Below are 12,089 nucleotides of genomic sequence, written 5' to 3'. Positions count from 1 at the left end.
AAAGCCCATGAGATCAAGGAAAAAATCCTATAGAGCTCTCCAAAACACAGCACAGCACAGGCACAGGACCACTACTTGTGAAATCTTGTGGGGACCCCTGGTGGTTCTTGGTCCTTACTCTCCCTTCTAACACATTTCCAGCTTCAAAGGAGTGAAAAAAACACCAGGTAAACAGGAACACATCCCTTGTCCTCTGTCAGAAGTGACAACCCTTTGGTCACCAGAAACTAAAAAGGCTGGGCACTCCTCTTGGCTTGTGCAACTGTTGAATCCCAGAAGATAAGGGGCTAATGTGTATGTCTCAAACAGTGATAACTGGATGGCTGTGGAGCCAGCCAGGGACTGCTGGTACTAACAGACAATTGTTGGTACTGACATGAAAAATAAGAAGCTTGGCTGGAGAAGGGGCCATGCAGAGCTAGGGCAGCACTCCCTCAGGACAAACATCCTCGGTCTCGTTCTGACAGAGGGGCACAACACAGTACAGCGCAAGCACAGGAATGTGCCCGAGGTGTGGGCATGGACTGTGCAGAGGGATCAACACTATCCCAGACCCCTGAAGCTCTCCAGCCCATTTCCAGAAAGGTCTGAACAAATGGACTACACACAATGGGTAATTTGCACAGAAAACAAGAAACCTGCCTTCCTGGTGAGAAAACCTATCTATTCATAAGTAACCCCAGCAAGCCCAGGAGTGCCCCCAGGACCTTGGACATCTCATCAGCTGTACTGACGCTGGACTAGTGATCTCTTTTTCTCTCTTCCCTTTCACCCTATCCCTTTATCCAAAACCCAGTGCCATGCACTTACACAGACTAACACTGCAACTTTCATGCCAAGTGTGTAATGCACTTACAAAACTCTCTGATTGTTTGCAGACTCTCTGACTTTTGTTGTTCCTTTTGACTACGAGCATTTATGAATCTTGAGTGCTTCCTTCCCATTAAGGGAGAGACATCACAGTAGCAGAGTGATAAAGTGACAGATGCAGTAAGTACAGCTATTTAAACCTCAAGGCCAGGAGTGCTGACAACAGACTTACTTTGCTTCCTGCTCGGGATCCTCTCAAGCAACAGTGATAAGAGGTGAGGAGGGACTGATCGGTGATCAACACCTGGCTCTGCTCATGGCTGATCCTTTGCTTGACTGCACAGGAGCCACCTCATTTTTTTAAAAACAACTCTCCCAACCATTACTGGTGGCCATTGTGGTAATTTTCAAATGATGAAATAAACATAGAAATCTTTTCAGAGAGACCTGTGAACCTCTGATGTTAATAAACAAGACTGTTAATAGCCTGTTCCAGCTTTTTAATAAAAACAGATATTCTAACTAAAGAAGATGGGAAAAAAAAATCAAAAGGTAGTTAAGATTAACAAATGGCACCAAAGCAAAGGATTTCCTAAATCAAGTGTGTTAGCAGTTCAGAATGCACAGCAAGCTGCCCTTACTTGAATACTCTTCTCTCCAGCTGTAAAACCTAGTTGAAACGTTGGCAAGGGCATTGCCAAAATTATCTGTATTTCATCAGGGTCTACAAATGGCAGACAAGTTTCTGGCAGGAGTGTCTGGAGAGAAAATTACTGCTCAGTAGAGCTATCAAGTTAAAAACAAAGACTCATGGTGGGTATTTTATGAGGAAAAAAAGAAATTGGGTTCATGAGAGATTTTTAATATTCCAAAAAAAAAAAAAATCACCGGTAGTTTACTAAAACACTTTCAACTAACAGACTGCAAAGAAGGTGAGTTATCCTATATGTGTTGTTATATAACCACAGATATGAGGTCAGTTCACTGAGTTCATAGATCAAATTTATTTAAAATAATCCATCCTCTACCTATCCAAAGAAAAGAAACATTCTTTAAAATTTCTTAGGAATAAAAACTGAGATTTTTCTAACTGTGGTAATGGCATAAGCACTTAGTGCACAGATTGTTAGGTCTTCTCAGATGTCTTAGAAGCTTTACTGCCTAAGTTAAAAGAATATTCGTGTCTCAGCACAAAGCAAATGAAAACTGCAAAGTCTGTAAGAGTGACAGTAACACAAAATTGTCTGCAAGACTAGAAGCAAAAACGTCAAATAACAGTTAGAGAAATCTTCAATTTTCTTTCCTAGATATACTCTGGAAATCTGTAGATTCAGTTTTCAAAATCGGAAAATGACTGTGTTTGGAAGCATATGGAGAACAGATTTTTTTTCCCATCATATACATGACACAAATTAGAAGCGGAAAACTCAGGGGAAAAAGCTGCAGTAGATCAAAAACTGCAGATAACACATCAAAATCCAAGAAATCTGGCAGAGAACATAATTTGGAGATAAAAGTGGAAGGAACTCAAACAAAAACTTATCTTTCAGGAAAACAAGTACTTGAATTTAAACTGGCAGGATGTCAAAATATTAAATCACCCCAGTAGCTCAATCTGGAATTTAAACAAAGTACTGAAGTGAAATGCCATTTTTACTATTTCAATTAGGAAACATTTCTTCATTGTACTTATTGCAGTATGAACATGCTAAATACACATTTGAGTACTTTAGCTCCTCTGCAATTTTTAGAGAAATTTATCAAAATATATAAAAAATGAGAAAAAATAACAAAGGTTATTTAACCTTAAGCAAAGGTTATTTTTATCAAAGGGTCTGTGCTTCAGGACTGAAGTTAAGTCACTTTTTCATTTACTAGTCCTCCTTAGCCCCACGAAGTAAGCATAGAAAGCCTAAGGAAAATGTTTAACAAACAAAACAGCTGAATGCCTAGAAAGTTCAAGGGGAAAATACCTGATTGCAGACTACGCTCTTTGCAAGTTATTAAAAGTAACTGCTGGTACCCACTATGAAGTTATAAATTCTTTTCTTTACATTTCCAGGAATATATACTCAAGACTACCAAGTACATAATACAAGCTAATAAGGGTACTCCAGATGTAAACAGATTCATAACCACTTTAACAGTTTTGCTTAGAATTCTTTCTATTATGCACGAAGCCTATGAATTACTTCATTAACTTCCTTCTCCAATAATAAAAAATATCAGTTCATTAAGTATCTATTCATTTCATTAGTATTTATTAATGACTATCTCAACAATTTACATTTTTCAGTTTTTATGTTTCTAAAGCCCCGCACATTTTCCAGCAGAAAAAAAAAAATCTGTTTACAGCCCTCTTATCACAGTCAATTTAAATGAGTATTGTTCTGTCTAGACTTTATTCTCTCAGCTGACTTTTCATAAAGGCTTCCAAAAATCAAAACACAAGCTTCAAGTTAACTCTAAAAATTTGTAATTGCCAACTTTCTACTATTCTGAGCATCTTCAGTTTGCAAAGCTTGGCATATACACAAGCACAAAGTACTGTATTGCAGAGCCTCCTCGTCCACAAGCACAGCAAAAAGCTGAGCTGACACCTGGACAGCTTTGGCAAGTCAGACAGCACAGAACCTGCACTTTGAAGTTCTGACATAAGGGAACAACTGCAACGACAAGGGCAGAACTGGGAACTTGCTCACAGGCATTAAGCTGAAATCTTACTTTTGGGAAAATAAGCAGGGAAAGAACAAAAACAGTTCCATGCACATGATCACTGCCACTGCTGACAGCTTTTGGAGTTTATTGGGTTACTGCTGCTCTCAAGGTGCCAAAAGCAAGAAATTTAGGAACATGCAAAATAGTCTGAGAATTAGGAAATTAACTCAAATTGGCATGATTACTTCTGGCACAAATCTCTTCAGCAGTCGAGATTGTACTCTACTTTTTTAATTTATGACCAAGTTAAAAATACCCCTACTGCCAAATTATTATAAGACTTTACCCTGAAATCTTGATCTGTACAGTTACACCTATTCACGTGCATATGAAGTCAGCTAAATAAGAGCAGGAAGAAACTATCACAATGTTCCTAGAATGCCTTTTGGCAATGATTGTGAACTTGGAACAGCTGTCCCAGCTTTAGTGCTCACACTCAAGGAATGCAACTCTGCTGTTCAATGTAAGACACACACACACAGATCCCAAAGCAAAGTGTGTGTGAGGGGGAAAGCCAAACTGCACATTCAGTGAACAGAAGATATACAACACAGCCAGACCCACTTGTTCACAGAATAACCAGCACAGTGGCTTTTCACTCACAAGTTACTCAAACACCAATTTGCTACAAATGTTTGTGTGCAAGAGACCACAACAGGAAGTATAAACATGGTCATGAGAAAAACGATGACAAATTCATAAAATAAAGTGGTTCAGGGCAATGCAGTCACAAAGAGCAAAGGCCAACAACTTCAAGTGTCTTTCCTGGTCAAGAATTTGGATAGGCTTGTTCTTACTACAAGGGGAGAAGAGGGAGGAAGGGGGGGAATTTTACCCAGGATTACTCTAACTTGAAAGTTTGCACCACAGAGAGAACAGTGGAATAGTAAACGACTCAAAGAGGGCACTTTAAAAATTTTGGGCAAAGAAAACCTTGGAATACAACAAGTAAAATGTGTTTCTAGAAACATACAATACACATTCTGTATAACATCTACCATTATCAGGCAAAGAATTTTTAGGAATGACGTACCACAAACCAATACTAAACAGAAGTAAACGAGAAACAAGCTCCGTTTTTCTGAACCCCATGTAAATTCTGTTTTCATGTGTTGCAGAGAGATGCAGAGTCATTGTGTTTCAAGCTCTAAGTTTCAAGCTACGTGTAGTTTTCCCAGAGCAGGAGTCCTTCCCACTCTGACAACTTTGCAGCAAGTTTACACCTGCTTGCCAGTCAAAGAGATATCAATTTTGCAGTAGTTAGTGAAAGACTTATTTTAGCAAAAGTGGTAGCGACAGCTGGTGGTTCTCTTTTATTATTCTTCACAAAGGTATGTTTCCTATAATGCACAAATATTTTTTAAAATTTTACATTACAGCATATTGACGTTTCCTTAAATAGAGAAACAGTTTTGATGACTATCTGCTTTCAAATCTGTCATACCAACACATCCTTCAGTCAAATAGCTGTATCTGCAAAGTATCTCTGTTGCTAAGGGATACTGAAAATAAACCCCTTCACAGGTCCACCAAAAAGAAAAGCATCTAAAAGCAAAAGGCACACATTCACCTGACAATTTCTTCCACAAACTCAGCACCAGAAGCTTTAGAGGTCCCACAACCTCAAAAATGAGGTGCAAGTCCTCACGCCCAAATAATTACCATTTACCAGTAGGTTGCCAAAAATATTTAAGCATCTATTCCAACATAGGTTAGACCCAGAAACATTTTAAATTTGGTTGTAAGGCCCTATTTTACCTAGTTTAGTACTTTAAAGTGTGACACAGCAAATTTACTACACTACACAGAACATAGTTCACTATCAGCACACGATTTTCCACTGCCACATTCACAGCCATTCATTTCAAGCAAGAATTGATACACACTTGTTTTACAGCCATTTCCACGGTACTGGCTAGGTTAGGGAAGAACTTTGGTCAAGTAAGGAAGATAATATAAAGAAAGCACTCAATATTCAGTTTTAACCTCAGCGACCTGCACGCCCATATAATTATGAGGCTGCCAACAAGAGCCTATGACCTCTCTCCCTTGTCTAAGAGCGGCCCTACTAGCCAAACCCGTGAGCCGACATAAAGCGAGTAACTCATGCAGAATAATCCTGGGGAGCGGACTCTGGACACTGCCAGCCGCAGAGCCCCCCGCTTTCCCGATGCTGCCCGAAAAAACACCGGGATGGGGTGACACGGTGCAAATAGGCTGTGTTTACACTGGGTAAACACACGGGGCATTCCCCACCTCATCCCGGCCTTTCGGGGCAGGCACACGGACGAGGTGAGGGGCACGCGAGGAGCCACCGCGTCCATCCCTTCCCAGCCCCGACGGCCGGAGCCGCCCCGCTGGGCGGGCGGGCGGGGGTGCCCGCTCCCCTCCTCCCGCCGCCTCGGCCCCGCTCGCTGCCCTGCCGTGTCCCCGGGCCGCGGGGAGCCCGAGCCCGCCCCGCCCCGCCCCGCCACTGCCCGTACCTGCGCGGGCGGCGCCGCCCGCTGATCCCCGGGGAGGCGCTGGCTCATCCTCCCTGCGAGCGCCAGCGGGACACGGGCGCAGCCCCCGGACCCGCGGCCGCTCCGCCGCCCGGCACCGCCCCCTCAGCCCGGGGAGGGCGGGGATTGCCAGCGCGCAGAATCGGCGCCCGTCGGGCCCCCGGGGTCAGCATCGCCGTCACTGCTGATTCTGCTTCCCGCGGTCCGCCCGGCGCGGGTCCGGCCCCGCTCCCGCCCTCCCGGAGGGGCGCGGCTTCCCCGAGGCCCGGGAGGGGCCCGTGCCGGGCGCCCTCGCTGCGAGGGCGGGTTGAGGGCCCAGGGGGAGGTAGGACAGCCCCGCGCTTCAGAACGGGGTGGAGGCGGTTTCCCAGGTAAAGGAGGCAGAGTGAAGCCGGGGACATCGCGGCATCCTTCGGCTTCGGGCTAAACTCCGGCGCGCCTAAATTCCAGGCGCTGCGGAGGCCCGAGAGCCTGAGGGTTTTACCTGCGGAGAAAACGCAGGTGTCGGGCTGAGCACGGAGCTCCTGGGTACTGCCAGCCGAGGTGCTGAGGCCAGTCTGGGGTCCACTTAACACACAGCGAATGCAACTTCCACCAAAACGTGTCAAGTCAAGGGGTGGATTTTTTTTTTTCTTTCCCTAAGGAAAATGCCCGCTGGTCCGCTTACGTGCGAGGCTAACGAGCCCGCAGGGCGCCGTGCCCTGTGGCACTCGGACTGAGGAGGCGCGAGGCTCTTTGCCCATAGGTGCCACTAAGGCGCGCTCTGGAGTCGGGAACGGAGGAGCCACAGGTGCAGCCCGGCCCTCCCCGGTAAGCGCTGCGCTCAGCCCCGCCGCGGCACGCTTGCCCCCGGAGCCCCGCCCCGGGGCTGTCCTGGGGCAGACACGTACCGCCGGAGCCGGGCTGGACGGCGCTGTGGGTCGCGGCTCGTTGCTGAAACACTCGTGGCTGTTTTGGGGGGGTTTCCCCCAAAAACGCTGACGCCCGCGCGCGCCCCGCCCGTCACGTGACCGCGGCCGTGCGTTACCAGGGTGAAGTGCCGCTAACGCGGGCAGGGCCGCGGCCCCGCCCCGGTGCGGGCTCGCCCAATAGGTGCCGAACTGCGGGGCGGAGCCGCCAATAAGGGCGGGTGGGGGCGTGGCCTTGCCGGGCGCGAGGCCAGGTTGGGCAGTCGCGGCCGCGGCGGGCAGGTATGGCGGGGTGGGGCCCCCACCGCGGGGAAAGCAGAGGCGGGGTGGGGCCGGGCCGGGCTGCCCTGCCCCGCTGGGAGCCGGGCAGGTACCGGGTGGCCTCTTCCAGCCGCCCTGGGGCTGGCTATTCCTAGCCGAGCCTCTCGCCCCGGTGCTGGGCTTGCTCTGGCTGTGCGGGGGCGGCGGCCTGGCGGGGCCCGCTGCGGAGCGCGGCCCATCCCGGCCCGGGCCTGGCCGTGCGCTCCGGTCGGGCGGGCTGCCTCGGGTGTGACTTGCGCCGCTCTCCTGCATGTCCGATAAACTGACTTGCTGCCCTGGGCTTGAAAAGACACCGCCCTGTCAGCGCTGATGCCCTTCCTCTGGACGCCTGTTTTTCCCTTGCCACATGTGAAAATAAGCCATCTAACTCATAGAAGATGACACACCCCTTTGACTGAACTGTGACAATCGCCCAAAGGCTGGGTACTGCCCATTTGTAGTGGCACGGAGCAGAGCAGCATGCAGAGGCAGCCCTAAGCTACGCCTAATGCAGCTGTTTCAACTGTAGAGCAACTCTGGTTATTTCATAAAGTAGAGTAGGAAGAGAACTTCAGCAGAGTCATGCACAGTTCAAGTTGTATCCCACCTGCTGTGCTTTTACTGTTGCCTGAAAGAGAATATTGAAGTTAATACCAAGACCTTATGTTTAGAAGTGCAACTTCGTATTAAACTATCTTTATGTGCTGTTAGAAAATAAAAAAACAACCTTACCAAAACACTGCAGGCCTGTAATTTTAACTTTTTACTTTCCTGGTAGTTATGCTTAGCCTTAGTAAACTTTGCATCTCCTCTTTTGCAGAACAGATTACTTTAGATCTCTCTTGTTTTGTCTTGCTATGCTTATCAGGCTTATTCATTTTGGTCTCCTTTCATGGTATAGATCCTGTTAAGCAGCATCCGTGTCTAGTACATGGTAATTCTATTTTAAAAAAACCCTCAAACTGAGGAGAGACCCTGATTGTGAGACCTGTGGTGTGTGTGAAGTTTGACTCTAAGCTTCTAGGATCTCCTGTTGGAAGGAAGCTGGCTACAGGAAAGCAGAAATGCTATTAGTTCTTGCAAGTGAGGCTTAAGTGAAGAACATCCTAGGACACTTTTGTCTTTTTCAGCTTATAGAAACTTTCTCGGGTTATGGAAGCTCTTTTTCTTTAAAAAATATAATCTTTTAGTCTTCTGTGAATTTGCTTGGATATTTGTCACTTTGGTCTTTGTTTTGCCCTTTCACTGTGCTGTTCTGACACTTCTATATATTGCCATAGCTTCTGCTTGCAGCTCCCTAGTGTCCTGTTTTTACCAAAGTATTTGAAGTTGAACAAAGTTGAACTAAACATTTTTAATCAGGTGCTATAGCTCTATGATGTTTTTGTGCCAGTTGAATCAGAAGCCTTGGCACTGATTGCACTGGTTTATTTTAAGACAAAACAGATCCTTTTTAGTCAAAATGAAGGATGGAACAGGGTTTTAGTTATGCAGCCCTTGTTGGCCCAAATGAGCCAACTGTACCAAAATAGAGTTGAGACTAAGAGTAGATGATTTAGAGAAAATCAACTGAAGAGACAAATGGATCAACCTTTTGAGTTAGAGAAAAATACCATGATCAGGTTAAATCACTAAGTACTCCTAATTAAATATGCTCATGGTTTTTTTGTGTTTGCTGGTTTGTTTTTCCAGTACTCGAGTAAGGATGCCTTAGGAGGAGAACTATGGATAAATATATCAAAGTACGGAAGATTGGAGAAGGATCCTTTGGGAAAGCAATACTTGTCAGAGCTAAAGAAAATGGCCAGCAGTATGTCATTAAAGAAATAAACATCTCTAAGGCAAGCAATTGGTATTAATAAATTCCTGAGCCGTTCTTTTTGTACTTCTGTTCTCACAAATCATTATTTTCCTTCTGAAGATGTCACATAAGGAGAGAGAAGAATCAAGGAGAGAAGTTGCTGTTTTGGCTAACATGAAACACCCAAATATTGTCCTGTATAGGGAGTCATTTGAAGGTAAGGTGAACTAATACTGTAAAACCTGAAGTAACGTGAGTGACTCTGTGCACTTCTTACTGCACATAGTCTAAAAGTCAGGGAGTTTTCTCTCTTTCATTGGTATTTTTCATACCTTTATTACTTACTTCAGTTATTTTCCATATTTTTTTCAGAATCCCCATCCACGTTTAAAAATAATTTTCCTGAATTTGTAATTCAGGAAAAAGGGGAACAAATAAACAAATATTCATGACTATACCTTATATAGTATTGGTTTTGGTTGATACTTAAATGAAAGATATTCTCTTGTTTCTCCAGAGCATAAGTCTCCTTGAATATACCCTAGCAACTGGAATGCTTGTGTAGGTTAAATTTGTGTAGGTTAAATTACAGTCTAAATTTGGATATTGATAACTTAGCAAGAGCAGTTTTATGTCCAAGTCTGTTGTCTTAGAATGTAGTCTTCAGTAACTGCAACCATATAATTGCTTTCAGAGCTGGGAAAATAGATGGGGCTGTTTACTTCATCAGGCAATGAAGGAAGGAGAAATATAATTCTACATTGTCTTCACAGTGAATGCCTTGGGAAATGGGCACAACAGAAAAAAGATTCCAAAAGCCTAATGTAAAAGTTAAATATTATTAAAAGCCCCTAAATATTATTTCAACTGCTATTTAGAGATTTTGGTCTCTTCTTTCCTTCCTTTCTGCTGACTTTCTTATGTCTTTTGCCTAGGGCTTTCACTTTGTCTTTTCATTAAATTAGATTTTTGTGACATAATCATATTACACAGCCACACTTCAGGTTTATAAATACACACTGCTTTCTTCCTTGTGGTAGAGGGCTGTTTTTTAAGACTGCTTTTTTCTTACAAGGTAGATCCTGTAAGAATTTGTGTTGCATCTTCATTGCCAGAACACGTTGACTTTGAATACATTGAATATAAAGTTCACAGAAGAAAATTATTTCTGCAATAGATGTGCAAGAAATCTAGACTCTTAGAATCATCTTTTAAAATTACACTAATTAAAGATGATAATAAAATACCCAAACAGAGAAACTTTAAGAGTTTGATGTTTTGAATGGCAGATTTCAGAAGCATTTTATGGGAGTGAAGTTTAAGTGACTTAGATGATTCAATTTGTTTTAATTCAAAGGTTTTTAAATGTTGTGAATAACTTTTTCATAAAATAGGGGTTCTTTTTCCTTTGACCAGCATGTGACTGATTTTCTACAGTTATTCATCTCTTCTCAAAATCATGCCTAGTATGTGAGTAGTGTAGGTCTTACGCTTTTGGCAACTTGAAGTTTGCTTCTGCCTAATCTGTATTTTCATCCGTAACTGGAAAAACCATAACTTTGAATGAAATGTATTATGTTTGTTCATACCTCCTACTGAAAACTTGCATGGGATTTTTGAAGTTTCCTGAGATTTCATTCAAAAAAGAGAAAATAATTGTTTCCATCTCTCATTGTTTGCTGGAGGTTCTCTTACTGTCTTCAGACTGAAATAAACTGCATGTCTAGTATGAAAGCTAATGGCTGTCATGTTCTGGCAAGTCCAGGTAAAATTCCAAGAAAGAAGAAGGCAAATAGAGGCAACATAAGATCCATTTAGGGTAGGGGGATCTATAGGATGTTTGAAAAAAGTTTAAAGATTGGTTTTATATTGCGTTCATAAAATGACACCCTTAATTTCATAGTGGTTTTGAGCACCATGTTGGGACATTGGTTCAGTAGATGTAATTCTTCTCCCTTCCTATGAAAATAGTCTAATGTTACCAAAATGGAAAAATTAGGTTTTGAAACTCAAAATAATAAACATATTTTTGCTTGAAGTTTGAAAAAATAGACTGATAAATTACATTAAAGCTGCATGTGAAAAGTAAATTTTTTGTTGCTTTTTCTGTGACTGTGTAAAGATATTTAGAAAGTTAAGTAAAGAAGAGTCTTGCTTTTGTCTTTTTGAGTTACTTTGTCTTTTACTTTTCAGAAAATGGCTGTCTGTACATAGTGATGGATTACTGTGAAGGAGGAGATCTATTTAAAAAGATAAATGCCCAGAAAGGAATCCTGTTCTCTGAAGATCAGGTAACAGCAAACTGCTGTTGTAGTGTTTGTTGCAGGATACTTTTTCATGAATTTGAAATTATTTTGGTGCAGGTTATAGATGTGGTTGCTTAATCTAAAAGGAGATTCTCACACAGTCATTCTTGTTGCTGTTGGTCAATGTACTATCATTAAAAAGTAAAATCAAACCAAAACACAGACAAAAAAAAAACAACGGCACAAAGAAAAAGAAAAACAGAAAGAAATTATGTTTGGAAGTCCTGGGTATGTTACTTGAGATTTTGTCTCTATGTGTAAGATGCTTTTAGAAGTTGATCTCTTGTGAAGTCAACCAAATCTGAGACATGAAAAATACTGAAAGACAACATGAATATCCTTAAACCTCTGAAATAATTTTTAAAGTTTTTTAAGATGTAGTGGCATAGGATTTTTGTATCATAATACTGATTTTCATGTTTCATAAGTATAAAATAATATACTTTCTAAGTATAATACTATGAAATATGGAAATATGGAGTTTGCATCATTCAAAAGTTCATTTTGCCAGTAATAAAAATTTAATCTTCTGCTGATACATTTCCAATATATTTTATTTTGCCACTTAACTGGTTATCAAGTAATTTTTAGTGAAAGAAAAGTGATGTAGCTTGGAATAAATGAGAGGATTCTAAGTACAGATTTGATTAAATTAAGTAAAAATAAACTATGTAGGATTCAGGGTGGATTTTTTGTTAGGACTTATATGTTTCTTTGTTTATAAATTGTTTCTATGCTTTTCTGT

At 42.5% G+C, this 12,089-nt stretch overlaps 2 protein-coding genes across 20 annotated transcripts in view; one reads left to right on the top strand and one right to left on the bottom strand.

Annotated features, from left to right (window-relative positions):
• Nucleotides 1–7,054, bottom strand: part of CLCN3 (chloride voltage-gated channel 3) — a 59,077-nt gene extending 52,023 nt beyond the window's left edge. For 3 of the 5 annotated variants that reach the window (XM_074541244.1, XM_074541241.1, XM_074541245.1), the window contains exon 1: nucleotides 6,012–6,163. The gene's annotated coding sequence lies outside the window, so the exon portion shown is untranslated. Of the gene's footprint in view, nucleotides 1–6,011; nucleotides 6,165–6,919 lie in introns of those variants that run through there. The other 2 variants (XM_074541240.1, XM_074541239.1) reach the window with 2 other exon arrangements.
• NEK1 (NIMA related kinase 1) overlaps nucleotides 6,263–12,089 on the top strand; it is a 42,301-nt gene continuing 36,474 nt past the window's right edge. For 13 of the 15 annotated variants that reach the window (XM_074541233.1, XM_074541236.1, XM_074541228.1 and 10 more), the window contains exons 1-4: nucleotides 6,697–6,839; nucleotides 8,930–9,078; nucleotides 9,159–9,255; nucleotides 11,232–11,329. In XM_074541233.1, the coding sequence (XP_074397334.1) occupies nucleotides 8,962–9,078; nucleotides 9,159–9,255; nucleotides 11,232–11,329 (312 nt within the window). In that variant the 5' untranslated portion in view covers nucleotides 6,697–6,839; nucleotides 8,930–8,961. Of the gene's footprint in view, nucleotides 6,401–6,696; nucleotides 6,840–7,065; nucleotides 7,220–8,929; nucleotides 9,079–9,158; nucleotides 9,256–11,231; nucleotides 11,330–12,089 lie in introns of those variants that run through there. The other 2 variants (XM_074541226.1, XM_074541225.1) reach the window with 2 other exon arrangements.

This window comes from Zonotrichia albicollis, chromosome 5 (genome assembly GCF_047830755.1).
Source record: "Zonotrichia albicollis isolate bZonAlb1 chromosome 5, bZonAlb1.hap1, whole genome shotgun sequence".
Classification (NCBI taxonomy): Eukaryota; Metazoa; Chordata; class Aves; order Passeriformes; family Passerellidae; genus Zonotrichia; species Zonotrichia albicollis.
The sequence above is the reverse complement of the archived record's forward strand: the minus strand, read 5'-3'. Positions and strand labels throughout refer to the sequence as shown.